We start from the raw sequence: 26,712 nt of genomic DNA on the forward strand, positions 1-26,712 counted from the left end.
GCAGTGCAGTGGTGCACTCTCGGCTCACTGCAAGCTCCACCTCCTGGGTTCATGCCATTCTCCTGCCTAAGCCTCCCAAGTAGCTGGGACTACAGGCGCCCGCCACCATGCCCGGCTAATTTTTTGTATTTTTAGTAGACGGGGTTTCACCGTGTTAGCCAGGATGGTCTCGATCTCCTGACCTCGTGACCCACCCGCCTCAGCCTCCCAAAAGTGTTGGGATTACAGGTGTGAGCCACCACACCCAGCCTAGTTCAGGTTTTTAACACAGTAAAAGACAGACTCAGGAAAAGAATGGAACTCTACTTTATTAAGAAATACTGAGCATCCATCCTATAAGAACTAAGCCCATTCTGAGCACAGGCCCCATGTGTAGGAGGAGGCAGTTTCCCATTTCCTCGCAACGCCTTATCTCCTCTTCCTTCACAGCAAACCCCTTCACCTGCCATCATGCCCGTCTTCACTCTCCAGGTGCAAGGATCTCGAGAACAAAGCCCTGGTAGCACCCCGAAATCAAGGGCAACACCTGTAGGACAAACTCCTGATTCAAGGATTCAAGCCCAAATATCTCCAGGGAACAGATACATCCTCAAAGTTAGCACTTCTTTAAAAATAATGTTCTTGGCCGGGTGCGCTGGCTCATGCCTGTAATCCCAGCACTTTGGGAGGCCAAGGCGGGCGGATCACGAGGACAGGAGATCGAAACCATCCTGGCTAACACGGTGAAACCCCGTCTCTACTAAAAATAAAAAATAAAAAAATTAGCCGGGGGTGGTGGTGGGCACCTATAGTCCCAGCTACTCGGGAGGCTGAGACAGGAGAATGGCGTGAACCCGGGAGGCGGAGCTTGCAGTGAGCTGAGATCGCACCACTGCACTCCAGCCTGGGTGACAGAGTGAGACTCCGTCTCAAAAAAATAATAATAATAATAAAAAATAATAATGTTCTTAGTATACAAAAGCTACCCGACAGGATTCTAGGTTGGCATATATCAAATAAAAAATAAAAGAAGAGGGAAACAAGTGCATAGAATAATTCAGAAATTATGGGGCTATGTATCCGTTGGGCCAAAGGCACAAACCCACCCTGCTGCGTACAGGACTGTTTTACTCTTGATGAGACAGAAGTTACCATCCACCATGGGTTGGCAGCTGGGGCTCTCGGACTTCACTACACTCTCCAGGACAAAACCCCACGAGAAAAAATGTGTTCCCCTGGTAGCTGACGTACCACAGGACAGTAGCCAGAGACAAAAGCAAGCACTGAAATGTCCTCAGTTTACCCCTTTCCTGAAGGCCCTGTCCTACTCTTACCAATGGAAAGGACGCTGGGACACTGGCTCCAGGCTGTACTTCCTCAAGTTTCTGTGCTCCTGACACTTTCTGGAAATAGAAAGGGGCTTTACCTTCATGTGGGTGACTCAGAACTGGAGAAACCCCTCCATTTTGACCTGAAATCAAAGCCCAAGACACCAAAGCCAGAAGAGCAGATTCTAGCATGCGCAGGGAGCCCTGGAACACTAACCGCTTGGGGTGAAGGCACCTTAGCCCAACAGAGTGGCAGCAAAACAACAAAACGACCAGAACCACACAAGTGATTTCCAGTATTTCTCTGAGGACTCGGCCCACGTTGTGGGCCATGCTGTCTTCCATTCCACATGGAGAAACATTTCCCCCCCATTTTACCAAAGAGGAAACTGAGGCACAGAGGAATCATCAGAGGGGGCCAATCAAGTCACCCAATGTAAGGGAAAAAGACCCAACTTTCCAGACCTTCCACTCCTATGCCCTGTTCTTGAACGTATACGGGACTTGACTCAGACCACTAAAACGACAGTGTCCTGGAAATGAGGATGAGCAAGGGGAAGATTCTGTCAAAACCCCCCAGAATGTTTAGGAAGCACAGCTCTTTGAAAGGGAATCACTGTTGGGGCAGTGTGGCAACTCCCACTCCAGGCCAGTCCCTCACTTTCGCTCTTTGCCACTTCAATAAAGTTTCTCTTTCATGTGAGTTCTCTGATGTGTGATAAAGTTAGAGCTGTTGCTGAAGCCTTTGCCACACTCGGGGCATTTGTAGGGCTTCTCCCCAGTGTGGATTCGCTGATGTATAATGAGGACTGAGTTCCAGCTAAAGCCTTTCCCACACTCAGGGCACCTGTAGGGCTTGTCTCCCAAATGGGCTCTCTGGTGCATGACCAGAATGGAGCCCCGGCTGAAGCTCTTGCCGCACATGAGGCATTTGTAGGGCTTCTCGCCCGTGTGGGTCCGCTGGTGCACTACGAGCTGGGAGCGCTGGCTGAAGCATTTCCCACACTCGCTGCATTTGTAGGGCTTCTCTCCCGTGTGGATCCTCTGGTGCTTGAGGAGGTTGGAGCTCCAGCTGAAGCTCTCCCCACATGTCAGGCACTCATAGGGTTTCTCCCCTGTGTGCATGCCCTGGTGTGCAATCAGACTGGAGCTCTGGCTGAAGCTCTTCCCGCACACCCCACACTTATAGGGCTTCTCCACCATGTGGGTTCTCCGGTGCGTGGCCAGGTTGGAGCTGCGGCTGAAGCTTTTCCCACACTCACTGCACTGGTAGGGTTTCTCTCCTGTGTGGGTTCTCCGGTGGGTGATGAGGGCTGAACTCTGGCTGAACCTCTGCCCGCAGTCAGTACATTTGTAGGGTTTCTCTCCTGTGTGGATTCTCTGGTGTCTGATTAGGTTGGAGTTGTAACTAAAGCTTTCGCCACATTCTTTACATTCATAGGGCTTTTCTCCAGTGTGGATCCCCTGATGCGTGTTAAGGCTGGATCGGTTGCCAAAGCTCTTTCCACACTCGGGGCATGAGTAGGGTTTCTCTCCCGTGTGGGTGCGCTGATGTGCAATGAGGTTGGGACTCCTGCTGAAGCTCTTGCCACACTCAGCACACTGGAAGGGCTTCTCCCCCGTGTGGATCCTCTGGTGGGTTATGAGGTTGGCACTCCGGCTAAAGCTCTTCCCACAGTCTCTGCATTTGTAGGGCTTCTCCCCGGTGTGAGTGGTTTGGTGTCTACTAAAATTTGAACCATCACTAAAGCTTTTTCCACATTCATCACATTTGTAGTATTTCTCTCCTGTGTGGGTCCTCTCGTGTGTGATGAGGTGGGATTTCCGGCTGAAGGTCTTCCCACACTGGGGACATTCGTAGGGCTTCTCCCCCAGGTAGGTGCCCTGCAGGCCTATGAGCTGGCCAACTTCCCTGTCCTGAGAGAGCACCTCCCCGTGGTCCTCACCTGGGGTGTGTCCCTGGGGCCTCTGGATGCCAGCATCTCTCTCAAAGTCACTTTCCCCATCGGAGTGCTGAGCACTTTCACCTTCAGGCATTTCTGAGAATATCTCACGTGATTCATTCTCAAACATGTCTTGATTACAGTTCTCCCCATTTTCACTCTGTATCTCAAAATCTGAAACAATGAAGAAAAACATACAATGTCTACTCAACTCCCTGTCATGATGACAAAAGGAAACTAAGGGGAATTTATAAAAATTAAACTTCCAGTGAACACAAAGAGGCTAGGAAATCCTGAAAGCCTTTAATAATCAGGTTTAATATACCCAAAGGAATATAATCATTCTATTATAAAGATACATGCACACATATGTTCAATGCTGCACTATTCACAATAGCAAAGACATAGAATCAGGTTTAATATACCCAAAGGAATATAAATCATTCTATTATAAAGATACATGCACACATATGTTCAATGCTGCACTATTCACAATAGCAAAGACATAGAATCAACCCAAATGCCCATCAATGATAGACTGGATGAAGAAAATGTAGTACATATACACCATGGTATACTATGCAGCTATAAAAAGGAATGAGATCATATCTTTTGCAGGGACATGAATGGAATTGGAAGCCATTATCCTCAGCAAACTAACACAGGAACAGAAAACCAAACACTGCATCTTTTCTCTTATAAGCAGGAGCTGAATGAAGAGAACACATGAGCACATGGAGGGGAATAACACACCCTGGGGCCTGTGGGGGAGGGGGAGGGAGAGCATCAGGAAGAATAGCTAATGGATGCTGGGCTTAATACCCAGGTGGTGGGATGATCTGTGCAGTAAAACACCATGGCATGCATTTACCTTTGTAGCAAACCTGCACATCCTGCACACGTACCCCTGAACTTAAAAGTTGAAGGAAAAAAAAACCCCAGGCTTATTTCATTCCGACTGGTTGTCAGGCCTCATAATCTTTGTGGCAATCACTCAGAATTTCAAAGCCTTAAAGATTTGGGTTCCATGTCCCCACTACCTGTGTCTTCATCTGAAAATGAGGTCAGGTGGGAATTTTAAAGGACATAAAACAGGGTACCTACCCAATTACCCCCACACTCACCATAATGCCTGGTGCTGAATTCAATGTCATGAGTGCATGAATGAGTTTTTTTTATTGGTATCATAGACATTTCCCTGAAGCTCAGTCTCCTTTTAAGAGGAGCTTATATAATAATTTCTTGTATTAACATGTATCTGGTGTTTATGACCTCATTACTTTGTATTTAAGACACAGGAAAGATGACAGAGCCCGTGCAATAAGGACTCTAGGTGTGTATACCAATGACTAGAAGCAAGTTAACTGGATTGTTAAAAGAGCCCTCAAATTTGTCTGCAGTGGGAGCTTATGAATAGATCTTTTTTTTTTTTTTTTTTTTTTTTTTTTAAGATGGAGTCTCGCTTTGTCACCCAGGCTGGAGTGCAGTGGCGCGATCTCCCGAGTAGCTGGGACTACAGGCACGCCTGCCACCACGCTCAGCTAATTTTTTGTATTTAGTAGAGATGGGGTTTCACCGTGTTAGCCAGGATGGTCTCGATCTCCTGACCTTGTGATCCGCCCACCTCGGCCTCCCAAAGTGCTGGGATTACAGACGCGAGCCACCGCACCTGGCCCAGATCTTTTTTTTTTTGAGACAGAGTCTCGCTCTGTGGCCCAGGCTGTAGTGCAGTGGCGCGATCACGGCTCACTGCAAGCTCTGCCTCCCGGGTTCACGCCATTCTCTTGCCTCAGCCTCCCGAGTAGCTGGGACTACAGGCGCCCGCCACCACGCCCAGCTAATTTTTTGTATTTTTAGTAGAGACAGGGTTTCACCATGTTAGCCAGGATGGTTTCGATCTCCTGACCTTTTGATCTGCCCGCCTCGGCCTCCCAAAGTGCTGGGATTATAGGCGTGAGCCACCATGCCCGGCCATGAATAGATCTTTAATTGGTAATATAAAATGTCTTCCAGGAACTTGTTAAAGCTTCCACTGCCCAAATACTTGAGTAAAAGAAATCATTAGGGAGGACTGCTAGAAGAACATAGCCCCTTCCTTAGATGAGGGACTGTAAAATCTACCCGAGGATGAGGCCAAAGCAGCAGAGAGCTGAGCCTGGATCACACTATTCTGACCCCCGGCAGAAGTGTGTTTACTGAACAGTGTGTTGGCTTCACAGCCCTGGCTGACACTCTAAGAAGTGTCATTAGAAATTAATGGCCGACACTGGGCATGGTGGCTCACACCTGTAATCCCAGCACTTTGGGAGGCCAAGGTGGGTAGATTATCTGAGGTCAGGAGTTTGAGACCAGCCTGACCAACATGGTGAAACCCCGTCTCTACTAAAAATACAAAAAAATTAGCCAGGCATGGTGGTAGGCACCTGTAATCCCAGCTACTTGGAAGGCTGAGGCAGGAGAATCACTAGAACCCGGGAGGTGGATGTTTTGGTGAGCCGAGATCACACCACTGCACTCCGGCCTGGGCAACAGAGCCAAGACTCCGTCTCGGGAAAAAAAAAAAAAAAAAAAAAATTAATGGCTGTTGGGAACATTAATGCTGCCAGGAAGTTGTTGATGACATTGTTTATACCATACAATGTCCTCTTGATGAGCCTGAGGAGGACATTTCCCTCTTGACCTCAATCCTAAAAAAAGCTGCACTTTTTTCTTTTTTTTGAGACAGAGTCTCACTTGGTCACCCAGCCTGGACTGCAGTGGCGGGATCTCGGCTCACTGCAACCTCAGCCTCCTGAGTACAAGAGATTCTCCTGCCTCAGCCTCCAGAGTAGCTGGGACTACAGGTGCACACCACCACGCCTGGCTAATTTTTGTATTTTTAGTAGAGATGGGGTTTCACTATGTTGGCCAGGCTGGTCTCAAACTCCTGACCTTAGGTGATCCGCCTGCCTGGGCCTCCTAAAGTGCTGGGATTACAGGCGTGAGCCATCGCGCTGGAACTCCTAGTGACATTTCCATTATTAAAGCTAAAAAACTTTATTTAAGGTTAGATGCTCAATTAATTTTCTCTAAGTTAATGTAAACTCTCACATACGAACATGATAAAATTGGACATGCCCCTCTCAGGCAGGACCTGGGCTCCACTCTTGCCTTCAGTCAATTTAAGATCACATTTATTTTTATTTTTTATTTTTTTGAGACAAGGTCTCAGTCTGTCACCGAGGTGGTAGTACAGTAGCGAGACTGCAACTCACTGTAGCCTCGACTTCCTGGGCTCAGGTGACCCTCCCATCTTAGCCTTGCAGGTAGCTGGGATTACACAGATGTATGCCACCACACCCAGCTAACTTTTTTGTATTTTTGCAGAGATGGGGTTTTGCTATGTTGCCCAGGCTAGTCTCAAACTCCTGGGCTTGAGTGATCCTCCTGCCTTGGCCTCCCAAAGTGCTGGGATGACAGGCATGAGCCACCACTCCTGGCCAAATGATCACCTTTAAAGTTGAAAACAGGCATATAATTACACTCTATGCTTACACTGACACACATGCTGCTGGTAATCTGTGGGTTCATAGAATTGCCCTCCAGCCCCACCCCTCATATCACTAGGGGACAGATACAGGCACAAGGTATACTCTGACTTGGCAGAACCAGGAATTCTGTGCTTCCTCAACTTCCTGCAAGACAGTTTTGGTTTTTTCTGGAGTCTCACTCTGTCACCCAGCCTGGAGTGCAGGGGCGCAATCCTGGCTCAGGGCAAGCTCCGCCTCCCAGGTTCAAGCAATTCTCCTGCCTCAGCCTCCTGAGTAGCTGGGACTACAGGCACACGCCAACACGCGTGGCTAATTTTTGTATTTTTAGTAGAGATAGGGTTTCACCACGTTGGCCAGGCTGGTCTCAAACTCCTGACCTCAAGTGAGCCGCCCGCCTTGGCCTCCCAAAGTGCTGGGATTACAGGCGCGAGCCACTGCACCTGGCCATGGAAGACAGTTTTTTTTTTTTTGAGACAGAGTTTTGCTCTTGTTGCCCAGGCTGGAGTGCAGTGGTGCGATCCTGGCTCACTGCAACCTCTGTTTCCCGGGCTCAACCGATTCTCCTGCTTCAGCCTCCCAAGTAACTGGGATTACAGGCATGTGCCATCACGCCTGGCTAATTTTGTATTTTTAGTAGAGACAGGGTTTCTCCATGTTGGTCAGACAGGTCTCGAACTCCCAACCTCAGGTGATTTGCCCACCTCAGCCTCCCAGAGTGCTGGGATTATAGGCGTGAGCCACCATGTCTGGCCGGAAGACAGTTTTTTGGCAAGTTTTGAGCATAGAGCCCTGCTATCATCTCTCTTCTAGAAGAACCTGCAGGCCAAGGCCCTGATTTATTTTTAGCAAACTAACATGCCCAAAAACATATTTTTGGGTGATTTTAGTAATTGAATAGGTAACATTAGCTAATAAGGCTGTTTTTGCTGTTTTAAAATCAGAACTGGTTAGCTCTCGAATGAGCTCGGAAGCAACAAGGAAAACAAGTAAAATCCAATTTTATTTTCAGTGAAATCAGAAGATAAAATATGTAGACACCAAAATACATGTCAGGGCTTCCCAAAACAGCAGACTCGTAGAAGCAATGAGGAAGGAAGTGCAATGAATAAGCATGGAAAACCCTGGGGTGAGAGGGAACAGAACTCAGAAAGCTCAGGCAGAAAGTCACTTCCTGTGTTTGGGAACTGGGGTAAGCAGGGCTGGCTTCTTTGGTTCAGAGAGGCAAAGGAGGTGAGGCTGCAACCGGAATCACACAGGGCAGCCATGTACGCAGGAAGCTGTTTCTGGAAAGCAGAGAAGGAAAGAGCCTTTGACCCACGCACATTAATCCAAGGTATTTATTTATTTATTTTTGTGAGATGAAGTCTCACTCTGTCATCCAGGCTGGAGTGCAGTGGCACAATCTTGGCTCACTGCAACCTCTGCCTCCCGGGTTCAAGCGATTCTCCTGCCTCAGCCTCCTGAGTAGATGGAATTACAGGTGCACACCACCACCCGCGGCTCATTGTTTTTGTATTTTTAATAGAGATGGGGTTTCACCATGTTGGCCAGGCTGGTCTCGAACTCCTGACCTCAAGTGATCCAACTGCCTCGGCCTCCCAAAGTGTTGGGATTACAGGCTTGAGCCACTGCGCCCGGCCCAAGGAATTACTATTACTGAGAAAAGTGATCATTTCCATCCATAAAAATAATTAAGTGAGGCAACTGCCTTTATAAAGGAATACCACAGAGTAGAGCTTGAAGAAGGGACGGTGAGACAATGGGAAGACATTAAATGTACACTAGAAGAACTCAGGAAAGGAGGGAAAATCAGCCAGAGAAATGAAGACAACAGCAAAAGGAGCACAATGGGAATAGGCATCTTGGAAAGCACAGAATGGGAAAAAGAGGACCAAAATAAGAAAGCAATGACAGGAAATGGAAACAAAGGAACAGGTTAAAAGGATTAAAAAGAATGATGGAGGGCCAGGTGCGTTGGCTCAGGTCTGTAATCCCAGCACTTTGGGAGTCCAAGACAGGTGGATCGCTTGAGCCCAGCAGTTTGGGACAGCTTGGGAAACATGGCAACACCCCATCGTCTCTACAAAAAAATACAAAAATTAGCCAGGTGTGGCTGTACACACTTGTAGACCCAGCTACTTAAGAGACCAAGGCAGGATGATTGCTTGAGGCCAGGAGGCAGAGGCTGCAGTAAGCCATGTTTGTACCACTGGATGCCAGCCCGGGTGACAGAGTGACACCCTATCTTAAACAAAAAGATAGAAACAGAAGTTAGGCAAAAGGACAATCAGTAAACATAACTGGAGTTCTCAAAAAAACAAAGCAATAGAACTAGTACTTAAAGGCCAGGGCGCGGTGTCTCACGCCTGTAATCCCAGGACTTTGGGAGGCCGAGGCAGGCGGATCACAAGGTCGGCAGTTCGCGACCAGCCTGGCCAATAAATATGGTGAAAGCCCGTCTCTACTAAAAAAATACAAAAATTGGCTGGGTGTGGTGACAGACACCTGTAGTCCCAGCTACCCAGGAGGCTGAGGCAGGAGAATCGCTTGAACCCGGGAGGTGGAGGTTACAGTGAGCTGAGATTGCACCACTGCACTCCAGCCTGGGCAACAGAGCGAGACTCCATCTCAAAAAAAAAAAAGAACTAATACTTAAAGATATAACCTATAAGGATATAAGAACCTGTGAAAGCTATACCATGGGCCAACAAAAACTAACCCAGGGTGACTAACAGTGAGACCAGTGGACAACACCAAAAGGATCAAATCACTTACAAGGGGAAAGAAAATCAACTGGTTTCAGATTTCTCTATATTCAGGCTGGGTGTGGTGGCACGTGCCTGTAATCCCAGCTACCCGGGAGGCTGAGGCAGGAGAACTGCTTGAACCCAGGAGGCGGAGGTCGTAGTGAGCTGAGATAGCGCCACTGCACTCCAGCCTGGGCAACTCTATCTCAGGAAAAAAAAAAAAAAGATTTCTCTATATTCGACAAAACTATCCTTCAAGTATAAACCTATAGGCAAACAGCTTTGAACGTACACAAATTAATGGACTACTAGGGGGGTGAACACCTAATAAATTTAACTTTAGAATGAAGACTAAAACTACCATGGCAATTAGGGTGATTACAGAGCTTGTAAATGTTATACGGCAGTGTAGAAATGACATTCTAACCAAAACTGGGGTCGGGAGAAATAAGGTGGTTTATAGGATATATTCGCTGATTGCCTCATCTGTAATAACCTGGGAGTTCAAAGAATTCACATTTAAAACTGGTAAAGCATGCAGCTGCGGTAGAGGTTTGCAAAAATAAACATTAAGAAAGATGGGATTATTGCCAGGATCCCAGCACTCTGGGTGGCTGAGGTGAGAGGACTGCGTGAGGTCAGGAGTTCAAGACCAGCCTGAGCAACACAGCAAGACCTCATCTCTACAAAAAATAACAAAATTAGCCGGGTGTGTTGGCACTTGCCTGTAGTCCCAGCTACTCAGGAACCTGAGGTGGGAGGATTGCTTGAGGCCAGGAGTTTGAGGTTATAGTAAGCTATGATCATGCTACTGTACTCCAGCCTGGGTGACAGAGAGAGACTCTGTCTCTGGGGAAAAAAAAAAAAAAAAAGAGGCCAGGAGCAGTGGCTCACACCTGTAATCTCACCACTTTGGGAGGCAGAGGTGGGCAGATCACAAGGTCAGGAGTTCGAGACCAGCCTGGCCAACATGGTGAAACCCCATCTCTACTAAAAATACAAAAATGAGCTGGGCACGGTGGTACATGCCTGTAATCCCAGCTACTTGGGACGCTAAGGCAGGAGAATCGTTGAATCGTTGAACCCAGGAGGTGGAGGTTGCAGTGAGCAGAGATTGCGCCACCGCACTCCAGCCTGGGTGACAGAGTGAGACTCTATCTCAAAAAAAAAAAAAGAAAGATTATTGACTAAAATTGGAGGGGAGAGGGACTATCTCTGTCAGATGTTAAAACATTATGAAATCTTGGCCAGGTGCAGTGGCTCACGCCTGTAATCCCAAAACTTTGGGAGGCCGAGGCGAGTGAATCACCTGAGGTCAGGAGTTCTAGACTACCCTGGCCAGCATGGTGAAACCCCACACAAAAATTAGCTGGGTGTGGTGGTGGGCGCCTGTAATCCCACCTACTTGGGAAGCTGAGGCAGGAGAATCGCTTGAACCCAGGAGGCAGAGGTTGCAGTGTAACCGAGATCATGCCACTGCATTCCAGCCTGGGCAACAGAGCGAGACTCTGTCTCAAAAACAAAAACATTATGAAATCTCAATAATTAAAACATTAATAGACAATCAGACCAAATAAACAAAATAAAAACTCCAGAAATAGATTCAATAGATACTAAGTTCAGAATTTAATACAAGTGGAACATGAATAGACAGGCCAGGAGAACAGAAAAGAGAATCTGTATAATGACTATGAAAATTTAGCATACAATACGGTTGGCCTCTTAAATCCATGGAGAAGAGACACAACATACAATAAATGATGCTGGAAGAACTAGTTAGGGAAAACTGGAAAAATTCAATTCAAATGGAAAAATACAAGCTGGACCCAGAAACGGACAAATCCTAAATGGATCTAAGATTTAAATGTTAAAACAAAAAACAAAAAATCCAAATAGCATCATCAAACTATTAGATGAACATATGAAAGAATTTCTTTAAAATCTGGCAGCCTTTAAGTGTGATACTTAATTTATGGGGCTATCTTCTTTTAAATGTCAAGTCTTTGAACTCCCAGGTATTACAAACAAGACAATCAAAGAACATATCCTATAAAACCACCTTATTCCTCCCAATCCCAATTTTGGTTAGAATGTCATTTCCTTTTTTTTTTTTTCTTTTGAGACGCAGTCTCACTCTGTCATCCAGGCCGGAGTACAGTGGCATGATCTCAGCTCACTGCAAGCTCCGCCTACCGGGTTCATGCCATTCTCCTGCCTCAGCCTCCCGAGTAGCTGGGACTACAGGCGCCCGCCACCACATCCAGCTAATTTTTTTGTATTTTTAGTAGAGACGGGGTTTCACCGTGTTAGCCAGGATGGTCTCGATCTCCTGACCTCGTGATCCACCTGCCTCGGTCTCCCAAAGTGCTGGGATTACAGGTGTGAGCCACCGCGCCTGGCCCTTAGAAGGTCATTTCTACGCTGCTGTATAACATATCATAAACCTCACTACAGAGGTCCCTCTAAGTAGAATCCAGGCCCAATAACCCCTTCACTGTACTGCTCAAAGACCAGTCCTATCTTTACAAAGACCGCTGCTATCCAGCGAAGACCAAAGGAGGGTTGGCAGTTCTTCACAAGTTGCCCTCTGAGAACAGAGAGACACAGGAGTCATTCTACAGGGCAGAAAAGAGTGGCCCTTCAGGTGATCTGCCTGACAAAGGCCTCCAAAATGGGAAAAAGTCACTGAGCCGGGAAGAATAAGGGATCCCAGGCCGGGCGCGGTGGCTCACGCTTGTAATCCCAGCACTTTGGGAGGCCGAGGCGGGCGGATCACGAGGTCAGGAGATCGAGACCACGGTGAAACCCTGTCTCTACTAAAAATACAAAAAATTAGCCGGGCGTGGTGGCGGGCGCCTGTAGTCCCAGCTACTTGGAGAGGCTGAGGCAGGAGAATGGCGTGAACCCGGGAGGCGGAGCTTGCAGTGAGCCGAGATCGCGCCACTGCACTCCAGCCTGGGCGACAGAGCGAGACTCCGTCTCAAAAAAAAAAAAAAAAAAAAAAAAAAAAAAAAAAAGGGATCCCTGGCCCCCTCCAGGCTCCCTGAGAAAGGCTGGCCCCTATGAGATCCAGAGCACACAGCAGAGCACATTCTAGGGAGGCGAGTCCCTCCTTTATTTATTGGTGGCCAATTAAGAAAATGAAAACTCAGAAACTGGTTTTGGTCAGACACAAAAATAATATTCTTACCATGTTGTGAATGGAGATGAGAGGAGATGGTGGCAGTTGGGAATTAAAAAAAAAAAAAAAAATTTTACTGATAGAAATGGCTTTGGCTACTCCAGGATGCCAAGAGGAGCACATTCTGTAGATATGAGTAGATGTAGGGAGGCGGCTTCTGAGGAAGCAGGCTTATGAGTAAGAGGCTGGATGGCCCAGACATCCACTTTGTTCTTGTTTTTTTTTTTTTTTGAGACGGAGTCTTGCTCTTTCACCCAGGCTGGAGTGCAGTGGCGCGATCTCGGCTCACTGCAGGCTCCGCCCCCTGGGGTTCACGCCATTCTCCTGTCTCAGCCTCCCGCATAGCTGGGACTACAGGCTCCTGCCACCTCGCCCGGCTTTTTTTTTTTTTTTCTAATTTTTTTTTTGTATTTTTAGTAGAGACGGGGTTTCACCGTGTTAGCCAGGATGGTCTCGATCTCCTGACCTCGTGATCCGCCCGCCTCGGCCTCCCAAAGTGCTGGGATTACAGGCGTGAGCCACCGTGCCCGGCCCACTTTGTTCTTGTTGTTGTTTTCTGTTTTGTTTTGTGTTTTTTGAGACAGTCTTGCTCTGTCGCCTAGGCTGGAGTGCATTGGCGCGATCTTGGCAACCTCTGCCTCCCGGGTTCAAGCGATTCTCCTGCCTCAGCCTCCTGAGTAGCTGGGATTACAGGCGCCCACCATCACTCCCAGCTAATTTTTGTATTTTTAGTAGAGATGGGGTTTCACCGTGTTGGCCAGGTTGGTCTCAAACTCCTGACCTCAGGTGATCCACCCGCCTCAGCCTCCCAAAGTGCTGGGATGACAGTGTGAGCCACCACGATTGGCCTGTTGTTGTTTTTTGAGACAGTATATCACTGTCTCCCAGGCTGGAGTGCAGTGGTGGGATCTCGGCTCACTTAAGTCTTGACCTCCCAGGCTCAAGTGAGATCCTCCCACCTCAGCCCCCAAGTAGTTGGGACTATAGGTGTGTGCCACCATGCCTGGCTAATTAAAAAAAAAAATTTTTTTTTTTTTTTTTTTTTTGAGACGGAGTCTTGCTCTGTCACCCAGGCTGGAGTGCAGTGGCGTGATCTCTGTCTCCTGGGTTCAAGCAATTCTCCTAACTTAGCCTCCCCAGTAGCTGGGATTACAGGTGCACACCACCACATGCCCGTCTAATTTTTTTTGTATTTTTCGTAGAGACGGGGTTTCACCATGTTGGCCAGGCTGGTCTCGAACTCCTGACCTCGTGATCCGTCCGCCTCTGCCTCCCAACATGTTGGGATTACAGGCATGAGCCACTGCACCTGGCTAAATTTTTCTTAAAAGATGGGGTCTCACTATGTCACCCAGGCTTGCCTTGAACTCCTGGGCTCAAGTGATCCTCTCACCTCCCATCTCAGCCTCCCAAAACACAGAAATGAGTCAGGCATTAAGGATATAGGTAAGAATGTCTCACTTTTTTTATTTTTTATTTTTGAGACAAGATCTCGCTTTGTCACCCAGGCTGGAGTGCAGTGGCACAATCTTGGCTCACTGCAACCTCTGCCTCCCCAGGTTCAAGTAATTCTCCTACCTCAGCCTCTGGAGTAGCTGGGATTACAGGCACCTCCTGTCAAGCCCACCTAATTTTTGTATTTTTAGTAGAGACAGGGTTTCACCATGTTGGCTAGGCTGGTCTCGAACTCCTGACCTCAAGTGATCCGTGCACCTTGGCCTCCCAAAGTGCTGGGATTGTAAGCGTCAGCTACCACACCTGGCCTAATCCAGCAATTTTAATTCTAAGTATATAACCCCCCCAAAACTGAAAGCCCAGACTAGAACAGATATTTGTGTATCATGTTCAAGAATTACATGAATCACAACAGCCAAAAGGTGGAAACAACCCAAATGTCCATCAACAGGTGAATAAATATGGTATATACATACAGTGAAACATTATTCAGCTTTAAAAAGGAAATGAAATTCTGACTCATGCTCCAAAATGGGTTGGCCTCAACCTTGAAGACATTATACTAGGTGAAAAGAGCCAGACACAAAAAGACAAACCGCTTATACGAGGTATTAGGGTCATCAAAATCACAGAGAAAGTGGAATGGTCATTGCCAGGGGTTGGGGGAGGGGAATGCAGAATTATGGTTTAATGGACACAGAGTTTCAGCTTGAGAGGAAAAAGCTCTGTAGATGGATACTAGTGATTGTACAACAATGTGAATGTACTTAACGCTACTGACCTGTATTCTAAAAATTGTTAAAATAATACAAAATAATATATGGGCTAAACATGTTGGCTCATGCCTGTAATCCCAGCACTTTGGGAGGCCAAGGCAGAGGCCAGGAATTTAAGACCAGCTTGGGCAATAGAGTGAGACCCCATCTCTCTCTCTCTTTTTTTTTTTTTTTTTTGAGGCAGAGTCTCATTCTGTTGCCCAGGCTGGAGTACAGTGGTGTGATCTCTGCTCACTGCAACCTCTGCCTCCCAGGTCAAGAGATTCTCTGCCTCAGCCTCCTGAGTAGCTGGGACTATAGGCGCATGCCACCATGCCCAGCTAATTTTTGTATTTTTAGTAGAGATGGGGTTTCACCATGTTGGCCTGGCTGGTTTTGAATTCCTGACCTCAGGTGATCCACCTGCCTTGGCCTCCCAAAGCGCTAGGATTACAGGTGTGAGCCATCACGCCTGGCCTAGAAACACTCTTAAATCTGATGGTCTGCTAGGTGCAATAATAGTATCTAATAGTATCTTGCTGTAATAGGTATTTTCCCTGATAATTCATAAGAACATATTTTCTTTTTTTTTTCTTTTTGAGACGGAATCTCGCTGTCGCCCAGGCTGAAGTGTAGTGGTGCGATCTCAGCTCACTACAACCTCTGCCTCCCGGGTTCAAGCAATTCTCCTGCCTCAGCCTCCTGAGTAGCTGGGATTACAGGCGCATGCCACCATGCCCAGCTAATTTTTGTATTTTTCATAGAGACGGGGTTTCACCATGATGATCAGGCTAGTCTCGAACTCCTGACCTCGTGATCCGCCCACCTTGGCCTCCTAAAGTGCTGGGATAACAGGCGTGAGCCACCACGCCCAGCCATATTTTCATAATTTTTAATTCTTCATTTCTAAATTGCTTGTTTATATCTTTTACCTTTTATTCTACTTGGTTGATTTTTCTTATGAATTTGCAGAGGCTCTTGTAGATCAAGGATTTTGACTCATGATCTGCTACATTACAGACTTGGATGCAAATATTTCCTCCTAATGTGTATGCTATCTTTTCACTTGATTCACAGTATCGTTTTTTATGTGAAACACTTCTGTTTTGGCTGGGTGCAGTGGCTCACGCCTGTAATCCCTGCACTTTGGGAGGCAGAGGCGGGCGGATTGCCTGAGTTCAGGAGATTGAGACCAGCCTGACCAACATGGTGAAACCCCATCTCTTCTAAACATACAAAAATTAGTCGGGAGTGGTGGTGGGTGCCTGTAGTCCCGGCTACTCGGGAGGCTGAGGCAGGAGAATCACTTGAACTCGGGAGGCGGAGGTTGCAGTGCCGAGATGGCGCCACTGCACTCCAGCCTGGGCGACAGGGTGAGACTCTATCTCAAAAAAAAAAAAAAAAAAAAAAAAGGAAAGACTTCTGTTTTGAGTCCAATCTAGCTTTGATGACTTCTGTATTGCTTATTCACACTTCATACTTATAGAATTGTGAGTGCCTAGAGGTTCCTGTCAAACAAACATGAAAGTCCTTCCCGCATGCTAAGATTACAAAAATATTCTCTCATGTGTCATTTCAGATCCTGTCTATTACAGATCTATAATCCATCTGGGATCTATTTTTGTGTAACTTGTAAAGCAGGGATCTATTTCTTTGTAAGCTGTAAAGTAGGTATCCAATTTTAGTTTTTTCAAAATGATTTGACCACTGTCCAAAAATCCTTCACTGGAACAGTTCCTAAAGGGCCACAGGACCTCTCCCCTTATCTGTCAGTGGACAAAAGCTGCCACCATAGCTCGATCTAAGCCAATGGTCCTTGTATTTCTTGCACTTGCCACGTGTGCTCTGGCCTCACGTGCATAGCACAAATTCCCATGGCCATTTTTTATTTTTGAGACAAGATCTTGCTTTGTCACCCAGGCTGGAGTGCAGTGGCACAATCTTGGCTCACTGCAATCTCCGCCTCCCCAGGTTCAAGTAATTCTCCTACCTCAGCCTCTGGAGTAGCTGGGATTACAGGCACCTCCTGTCAAGCCCACCTAATTTTTGTATTTTTAGTAGAGACAGGGTTTCACCATGTTGGCTAGGCTGGTCTCGAACTCCTGACCTCAAGTGATCCGTGCACCTTGGCCTCCCAAACTGCCTGCGTGTCCTCGCCTGGCCACAGGCCTCCTCTTTCTGTCCCACACCATAGAGCATACCAGAATGAACATGGGGAAGACTCATGTCAATAGGGGATAGACCTGACTTTTCTGTAACAATGAAATAAACTGGTCACGATCTTTGGTGCTTTGGTGTGTGTTTGGCTCAAAATTCTTCTCCAGCCCCTTCCTGCCTAACTGTGACCTACCCCTGTGTCTCAGCCACTGGTCTAAAATAGAGAAGTGGTTCCGATATAGGGTATGCCCAGCTCCATTCTCACTGGGGCTCTCCGCATTAGAGCGCTGCCCTGGCAAGCCCAGTGGGACTGGGAGCATTGTTCCCCCTGAACTCTGGCTGCTTGAAAAACTGCTGATAAAAACACCAATGGACTGTTATCAGGTGAAATAAATGAATGCCAAACATTTCATAGGTGTAACATTACCGCTCCCTAAGAATTCTGTCTGGTATACTTTTCAAATATTTGAGTAAATTAAAAGTAATTTTTGGGCTGGGCACAGTGGCTCATTCCTGTTATCGCAGTGCTTTGGGTGGGTGAAACAGGAGGATCACTTGAGGCCAAGAGTTCGAGGTTATAGTGAGCTATGATCACACCAGTGCACTACAGCCTGGGTTGACAGAGTGAAACTTTGTCTCTCTCTCTCTCTCTCATATATATATATCATATGAGATATATATATATCATAGATATATATGTGTATATATATCTCATGATATATATCATAGATATATGTGTATATATATCTCATATGATATATATCAGATATATAATAGATATATATGTATATATATCTCATATGATATATATCAGATATATATGTGTATATATATATATATATAAAAGTAATTTTATTTTGAAGCTAAGAATTGTAGCTTTAAAAAGACATAAGCTCTACCACTCTCCACTCCCTTTCTGGCTGAGACAAATGAATGTATGTGTTCATTTGTGGTCATTAAGGGAGCATTTTGCTGGGGCAGCAAGCTCAAAACAAATCACCTGTTGCCTCTGATGGCTGAAAGCCAGATGATGCTGAGGATGGCTGGAGAGGTCAGCTGTGACTCTTTCACTCAACTGTTGGACAAGAGTAGGCATGAAGTTGATAACCTCTATTCCTCTCCTGGGTAGTGCTTTTCAAACTTCAAAGAGCATAGGAATCACCTGGAGATCTTGTCAAATGCAAATTTGCTTCAGCAGGGCTGGGTGAGATTGACAGTCCTATGCCTAACAAACTCTCAGGTGAGCCTATACTGCTGGCCCACTGACCACCCCCTGAAGAACAAAGCTCCACGGCAGTGGTCTTTACACTTTGCTGCATAATAGAACCACCTGGGCACTTTCAAAACTCCCTTGCCCAGGCCATACCCCAAACCAATTAAATCAGAAAATTAGAATCCCTGGAGTAGGCTCCAGGCCCCCAGGTAATTCTAATGTGCGGCTGAGTTTGAGAACCAGAGGTCTACAGAGGTCTAGTGCAGAGGTTCTCAAACTAGAGTTTGAATCAGGATCACTTACAAGAATGCTGGGCATCACCCTCAAAGTTTCTTTCTTTCTTTTTTTTGAGACAGAGTCTTGCTGTCACCCAGGCTGGAGTGCAATGGCGCAATCTCGGCTCACTACAACCTCCGCCTCCCAGGTTCAAGCGATTCTCCTGCCTCAGCCTCCCAAGTAGCTGGGATTACAGGCACATGCCACCACACCTGGCTGATTTTTTTTTGTATTTTTAGTAGAGATGGGGGTTTCACTATGTTGGCCAGGCTGGTCTCGAACTCATGGCCTCCAGTGATCCACCCGCCTCGGCCTCACAAAGTGCTGGGATTACAGCCGTGAGCCATCGCGCCCAGCCACCCTCAAAGTGTCTGATTCAGGAGTTCTAGGGTGGGCCTCAGAGGTTCATGATACTGAAGGGAGAGGGAAAGGAAGAGGGAGTAGTGTGGAAGAGAGGGAAGAGGGGGAATGAAAGAGAAAGGAAAAAGACAGGTTCCTTGTCTTCTAGGATTTTACAGGTTCCTAGAAGAAATAAGACAAGTATTCATATAAACAGAAAAGAAGGTGAACTATGATAAAAAGCCAAGAGAGAGAACCCAAATGTTCTGGGGGAGACAACTTCTAGCAGAGGTGATTAGAGGTGCTCCCAGGTGTGTGGAACTGGGGATGGGGAAAAGGGACAGGGTTTAAGAGCAGCTTTATGAAGAGGGTCTCCACGGGTGGGCACTCAAAGAACAACTGGGATTTTATCACAGAGATGGGACAAGGCTATTCCATGCCAAAAATCCAGGAGCAAGGGCCAGGAGTGGTGGCTCACGCCTGTAATCCCAGCACTTTGGGAAGCCAAGGTGGGTGGATCACCTGAGGTCAGGAGTTCGAGACCAGTCTTACGAACGTGATGAAACCCTGTCTCTACTAAAAATACAAAAATTAGCTGGGCATGGTAGCACGCACCTGTAATCCCAGCTACTTGGGAGGCTGAGGCAGGAGAATCACTTGAACCCAGGAAGCGGAGGTTGCAGTGAGCCCAGATGGCACCACTGCACTCCAGCCTTGGGGACGGAGCAAGACCCTGTCTCAAAAAAACAAAAACAAAAACAAAAGCACAGGCTGTGTTCAAGAAAGAGCAAGATCTGGTATGAATGGAGTGGGGATAGAGCATGGGGGGTCAGGGTTGGAACAGACTGCAGGGGAGGTCTGGGTCAGGTCCCATAGAGCCACGGATTCCAAGCAGAACACGGAGGTCATGCTTGATTTGGTAGATACTGGGAAGCTCATGAAGGTTTTTAAGCAGGAGTGCCCCCATCACTCTGGTAGAAGTGGAAGAGCTGCGATGAAGGGGCAGAAGCTGAAGACAGGTTCAGTTTGGCAGCTGCTCCAAGAATTCAGGTGAGAAACTCCACACACCTGGATTAGGGCTGGGTATGGACAGTAAAATGTCCTCAGGAAACAGTCACAGAAAGACATAAGCTCTACCACTTAATCTATTAATATAGGTCCGATCTTCATTACAATTAGAAGGTACTTGAATTGTGAGTGCCCAGAGGTTCCCGTTAGAAAAACATTAAATCGCCACTGACTAACCAGGCCTGGAAGTGTTCTGTGCTGGGTGAATGTGTCCAAAGGTCATAAGCTGGACAAACAGAATAGAGGTCACGCGGCCTTATGTCGAGTAAATGTTTGAGAAGGGATGAAGACAAATGCAGGGACTCCTGTGAGCAATCATGAGGAAAGTCAGGGCGTTTGTTAAACAAAGATCAACAAAGACAATCTCAGAGACAGAAGGCAGGGGACAGACAAACCCATGTGTCTGGGATGGTCCCCACTGGTTCCCATCTCAGGTGCCCAGTTAAAGATGAAAGGCACAAAGTCTCTGCTGCAAGCTGGATAGGAAAGGCTGTAATCACCTCTGACACCTGCTGAGACCTGAACCTCTGCTCTGTGCCTCCCCAACCAAATAACAACCTGAGGCCTCTCCTCAGCCCTCCATCACTCTCTCCTCCATAGTATCTGACTGGAGATCCAGAAGTTCATTACAAACTGGTCACCTCCACCAGAAGGGAAGCAAAGACAGTTGTGTAATAGGGAGACAGGTTTGCTTATTTTAATAGGAGGAATAAAATGCAGTTATTTTTTCAGGGCCAAAGAAAATCAAGCACTTTGCTTCAAGCAAAACTGAGATCTCTATGCAGAGACAGGTCTGGGTTTGAATCCTGGCTCTACCACTTAACAGCCGTGTGAGCTTCCTGCAGTTATATTTCCTATCTGTGAAATGACAATGGATTCTTAGTGAGACAGGCCTGAAGGTGCCCAGGGCAGGGCTGGGTCACTGCAGACCTTCAGCGTCAGTCCCTTTCTCCAGAGGACAGCTCTACTCATTCTCCCAGTCCCTGGAGTTTGTGATAGTCTCTGCCCCAAACCCCCTTGTTTCCTTCTCTTCTCTTCCCAGTCCTCTGAATCCTCCAGGCCAGATGCTCTGTAGTCACTGTCTTAATTCCATCTGCATCCTCAACTTCCAACACCCACTAAGAAGTGTCTCTTAGAATCAAACATGTGACAATGCTTAAAAACATGGGCCATGTCCGCAGACACGTAAGTTCAAATCTTGGTTCTGCCTGGTACAAAGGCACATGATCTCAAGGGATCTCTGGTGATGATAATCCTGCTTATCTTCCAGGGTGGTGAAGATTACATGAGTTTTCCATATTAGATGCTAAGCATATTTCCTGGCTTGCAGAAAGAGCTTGGAAAGTGCTAGCCATGGTGACTATCAGTTCTCTCTTACACGTGCCCCATCTGGGGCTGACCCCCATCACTGCACACCCGAAGACAAGAGAGCTTCCTGGCTGCTCTCCTGCCCCTAGCCTCTCACTACCCTAATCAAACCTACATCCTGTTGCCAAACTCCGCTTCCTCCCATGCCCCTTGGGGCCCTAGTTCAAGAACCCGCTGAGGCCAAAGACATTCAGTCCAAGCCCTCACCCACCCTTCCCCCAAACTCTACTTCCTACCACTTCCTAAAAACACGCTTGCCACTCCAATCAGCCAGCTCTCCTGTCACCCAAAGGTATAAACTACCGTAGCTCTGCCCTTCCGAGCCTCTGCTCAGCACAGCTCCTCTCAGCTGCCACACACTACTCCCTTCTACAACCTCCTGCTTAGGTGTCACCTCCTCCAGGAAGCCTTCTCTGACCTGACCTCTCCTCTCCATGCTCCCTTCTCTGAACTTCCGTAGTTTTCATCAGCACAAAGGCAGCCATATCCTTCGAGCCCTGAGACAGCCCCAAAGGCACAGGTACATCTGAAGTAAATATTTGGTCATCAAGTGAGTCCACTTTACAACGGAAAACCAGGAGGGAGACAGAGCAGTTAAACGGCAAGCCAGGATCCCAATACTTATTAGTAACACCGGAAAAAAATAGAGTAACTATTGCAAAGAGCTCAAGTTTGAAATTACGATTTTAAGAGCCCAGGATTACTTTATACCACAGAAAGTCCCTAGTTATTGGCTGATTTACCTGTCATTTCTCTTGGTTTCATAAAAATAACCACTTTGGGGCCAGGCATGGTGGCTCATGCCTGTAATCCCAGCACTTTCGGAAGCTGAGGTGGGCGGATCACGAGGTTAGGAGTTTGAGACCAGTCTGGCTAACATGGTGAAGCCCCGTCTCTACTAAAAATACAAAAATCAGCCAGGCGTGGTGGCGCGCGCCTGTAATTCCAGCTACTCAAGAGGCTGAGGCAGGAGAACTGCTTGAACCCAGAAGACAGAGGTTGTAGTGAGCCAAAATTGTGCCACTGCACCCCAGCCTGGGTGACAGAGTGAGACTCCGTTTCAAAAAAGAAAAAAAAATCATGTTGAAAATATCAGATTGTTTTCTCTAATTCCAAGAACTATTTGGATGTTTCTTGCACAACCAAGTGAAGGTGCCAGGGGTCTCCATCTCCTCTTGTTTAACTTCCATCACCTTCCCAACCACTCCAAATAAACATAGAAGTAAAAACTGTGCTTGCAATTCAAATGTAGCTCTAAGCCCCACCTAGCAGTTCTGGAGCTGACATTGCACACAGTGAGGACACTAAAAGGCTGAACACACTGACTGCCTGCAGACAGAGCAGAGGGATGGCGCTGGCCCCCCACTCTGTCTTGGACACCACCTTCTCCTCCTCCGAAACACCACACTCCTCTACCTTTAGGGTGCTCCCGCCCTCTCCCTATGAGGTTCTGCGTCTCACCACTGTCCTGAAGGGTCTGGGTCAAGTCTTCCACCAGAGCCGCTGCCTCCTCACTGCTTTCAGGCCGATGCTCTTGCAGCCAAGCCTGAATTTCCTTTGGCAGCATGGTTAACATCTGCTCCTTGGTGTGTACCTCTGGCCTCAGCCAGCGCCGGCAGAGCTCTCGGAGGCGGCCGAGTGCACCCTGTGGTCCCCTGGTCACCTCCCCCTGGGGGCTGCCCTTGCCAGCACTCTGGGGAAAGGGCTCAGACTCAGGGCCATCCTCCTGCAGCACAGCTTCTTGCACCCAGGAGTCATCCTCTAGGATCATGGTGGTGACCTCCTCCTCCTGTCTATCTTCCTCTTGAGGCACCTGGACCAAGGGGTTCAGCGAAGTGGTCACTCTCGGGATCTCTGCAGCCATCATCCACGGTCCTGGGGCAATCACTTAGGCTTCAAGCCTTGGACCTCAGTCTTCTCCAGCCAGGCTCTCAGGTAAGACACCTCCCTCCTCAAATATCAACAAGTAGTCCCTCTGAGAAACAAAAAAGAGAACCATAATCTATAGGTAGACTGTCCTAAAGCAATCTAACTCACAAAAGCCCAGGTCAGACAACCAAGTGGTCCTTACATATGCAAACCAACAGACGTTTCCTGTTCCTCTTACAGAAAAAAATGGCTTATTCCTGAAAACATCTCTCTGTGGTAAGAGAAGGCTGGGCACAGTGTCTCATGCCTGTAATCCCAGCACTTTGGGAGGCCGAGGTGGGCAGATCACCTGAGGTAAGGTGAAACCACATTTCTATTAAAAATACAAAAATTAGCCGGGCGTGGTGGCGGGGGCCTGTAGTCCCTGCTACTTGGGAGCCTGAGGCAGGAGAATCTCTTGAACCCAGGAGGCAGGGGTTGCAGTGAGCAGAGATCTCGCCACTGCACTCCAGCCCAGGCAACAGAGTGAGACTCCGTCTCAAAAAAAAAAAAAAAAAAATCCCAAGCACAAAAAAATACAGCATTGTTCCTTCCAAAACACCAAAGAATGACTATCACAAATGCAAAGTCCCCGGGAAAAACCCATGACTGAAATACTGAGGACTCTCATAAGTCAGTTTCGACTTGCACTGTGTGACCTTGACCTAATATACAACCTAGTCACCAAACTCGGTGACCACCTAATAAATAAAGACAATAACACTCATGTTTCTGTTTTTATGGGGGCATCTTACGGATTAGCAATGGATCAAATGTCAAAGCACTCTGAGCTTCATTGGAAGAAAGGCAATATCTCAACTGCATTATTACCATACTTTAAGTATGAAGTTTAAAACATGCCTATACTCTCCAATCCAGCCTCGGCCCCTCAGTACTTTATCTTGAAAAAAAAACACCAAAAAATTGAGTCCTTAAAAATCCAGCAGCAGGGAATGGCTAACAAACTATGACACACCCATATAGTAGCATGTATTAGAAACTGTGCTATAGGCTTGGCGCGGTTGCCTGTAATCCCAGCACTTTGGGAGGCCTCGGCAGGCGGATCACTTGAGGTCAGGAGTTCGAGACCAGCCTGGCCAATACAGTGAAACCCCGTCTCTACCAAAAACACAAAAATTAGCCAGGCATGGTGGCGGGCGCCTGTAATCCCAGCTACTCAGGAGGCTGAGGCAGGAGAATTGCCTGAACCTGGGAGAAGGAGGTTGCAGTGAGCCGAGATCGTGCCACTGCACTCCAGCCTGGGCGAAAGAGCCAGACTCTCAGAGAAAAAAAAAAAAAAAGAAAATAAACTGTTATAATAACGGCTACCTTTGGGTGGTAATGACAGGAAAGGGGCTCAAAGGAGCCTTCTAGGATGATGGAAATTTTCAATATCTTCATTTGGCAATGGCAGCACAAGAGCAAACATATGAAATTTAAGATCTGCACATTACGCTGTGTTTTTAATATTTAAAAAATTATACTGACAGGCCGGGCGCGGTGGCTCACGCTTGTAATCCCAGCACTTTGGGAGGCCGAGACAGGCGAATCACGAGGTCAGGAGATCGAGACCACGGTGAAACCCCGTCTCTACTAAAAATACCAAAAATTAGCCGGCCGTGGTGGCGGGCGCTTGTAGTCCCAGCTACTCGGAGAGGCTGAGGCAGGAGAATGGCGTGAACCTGGGAGGCCGAGCTTGCAGTGAGCCGAGATTGCGCCACTGCACTCCAGCCTGGGCAACAGAGCGAGACTCCGTCTCAAAAAAAAAACATTATACTGACAAAGATTAATCATTAATGATTTAAGATAATCCTTCTGATATGAAAATAATGGATAAACACAAAATCAGCAGGGCAGAAAAACCATAGACACAGCAAGTCCTCAATTCCCTTTAAAAGTGAACTCACAGCCGGGCGCGGTGGCTCAGACCTGTAATCCTAGCACTTTGGGAGGTTGAGGCGGGCGGATCACCTGAGGTCGGGAGTTTGAGAATAGCCTGACCAACACTGAGAAACCTCGTCTCTACTAAAAATACAAAATTAGACGGGCGTGGTGGCGCATGCCTGTAATCCCAGCTACTCCGGAGGCTGAGGCAGGAGAATTGCTCGACCCTAGGAGGCAGAGGTTGCAGTGAGCGGAGATCAGGCCACTGCACTCCAGCCTGGGCAACAAGAGCAAAACTCTGTCTCAAAAAAAAAAAAAAAGGCCGGGCGCGGTGGCTCACGCTTGTAATCCCAGCACTTTGGGAGGCCGAGGCGGGCGGATCACGAGGTCAGGAGATCGAGACCACGGTGAAACCCCGTCTCTACTAAAAATATAAAAAAATTAGCCGGGCGTGGTGGCGGGCGCCTGTAGTCCCAGCTACTCGGAGAGGCTGAGGCAGGAGAATGGCGTGAACCCGGGAGGCGGAGCTTGCAGTGAGCCGAGATCGCGCCACTGCACTCAAGCCTGGGTGCCAGAGCGAGACTCCGTCTCAAAGAAAAAAAAAAACTCACAGGAAAAAAGAACGGGACGGCATCTACAAAGTATTGAAAGCAGTGGAATTGCAAACGACTTAAAATATTATAAAAGCAATACAAAATTATTTTTAGCCCAGGTGCTGTAGCTCACGCCTGTAATTCCAGCACTTTGGGAGGCCGAGGGGGGAAGATGGCTTGAGGCCAGGAGTTCATGACCAACCTGGGCAACAGAGTGAGACCCTGTCTCTACAAAAATAAAAAAATTTAAAAAAAATCATTACTATATCATAAAGACTCAACTAACAACCCCCCCTCAATGAAAAGGGGAGAAAAGTTTACAAAAGCTAAAAAAAAAAAAAAAAAAAAAAGGACAAAAAGAAAATAAAAGCTAGTGGGAAAACCGAAGCTCTCAACTTGTATTTACTCAAGTGACTAGAAGAAACACTGGCATATGGTGTAAGAGAACTCTTCCTACTTGGGAGCCTGGGAAAAGTGTGCCGGGTCAGCTAATTTGCGGTCTGACTTGGGGCACGACACGCCCCCTCTGAACCTCAGTTTCCCCATCTGTAAAAACGTGTACGCTGCGCGGGATGTCGTCGAATGCCCCTTCCCGTCCAAAGCCTGAGCTTGTCGGTAGGAGACGCAAGGAGCTCTCCGCCAGAGAGACGCGTCCGGGACGGTTCGCGGAGCGGAGCCGGCGCGTAAATCTGGGCTGCAGGGCCCGCAGGACATGGAGCGCGACCCCGACGCCCCTCCCCCAGCAGAGCTGCCAGCAGCTGGCTCCAGGCCCGCTATTCCCTCACCTCGGGCTACTGCTCGGGGTCCGCGCGGCTCCAGGCCTGCCTCTCCGACTCACCTCTCGGGAGACCAGGTCCTGCTCTAGCGGCTGCTTCACGTACAAAAGCGCCCCCGGGCTCGGCCCGGCCCCTCCAGATTCACCCCGGCTCAAGCCCGTGGGGCACCGAGAACAATGGACGGGAGAGGCCTGCCCACCGCCGCGCTCATT

At 47.7% G+C, this 26,712-nt stretch overlaps 1 protein-coding gene across 3 annotated transcripts; it reads right to left on the reverse strand.

Moving 5' to 3' along the window:
* Positions 1–288: 288 nt before the first annotated feature.
* ZSCAN2 (zinc finger and SCAN domain containing 2) lies at positions 289–26,712 on the reverse strand. Of its 3 annotated transcripts, none has more exons than XM_003268471.3 (3): positions 26,563–26,712; positions 22,801–23,314; positions 289–3,424 (listed from the first exon to the last, which is right to left on the reverse strand). In XM_003268471.3, exons 2-3 carry the CDS (start codon positions 23,204–23,206, stop codon positions 1,986–1,988), a joined length of 1,845 nt encoding a protein of 614 aa, XP_003268519.2. In that variant the 5' UTR covers positions 23,207–23,314; positions 26,563–26,712; the 3' UTR covers positions 289–1,985. The 3 variants fall into 3 exon arrangements, with proteins under 3 accessions (XP_003268519.2, XP_030670818.1, XP_003268520.1); XM_030814958.1 differs by having other exon boundaries at positions 888–3,424; positions 26,510–26,679; XM_003268472.3 differs by lacking the exon at positions 289–3,424 and adding an exon at positions 7,759–8,063.

This window comes from Nomascus leucogenys, chromosome 6 (assembly GCF_006542625.1).
Source record: "Nomascus leucogenys isolate Asia chromosome 6, Asia_NLE_v1, whole genome shotgun sequence".
In the NCBI taxonomy this organism is placed as follows: domain Eukaryota; kingdom Metazoa; phylum Chordata; class Mammalia; order Primates; family Hylobatidae; genus Nomascus; species Nomascus leucogenys.

What these genes read in the sequence shown, in the direction of transcription:
- ZSCAN2 (XM_003268471.3), bottom strand. Translation starts at nt 23,206, where the DNA reads ATGATGGCTGCAGAGATCCCGAGAGTGACCACTTCGCTGAACCCCTTG. An exon ending in CCAGACCCTTCAGGACAGTG is followed by an intron (nt 3,425 to 22,800) that starts GTGAGACGCAGA and finishes TCATTGTTTCAG; the next exon opens with ATTTTGAGATACAGAGTGAA.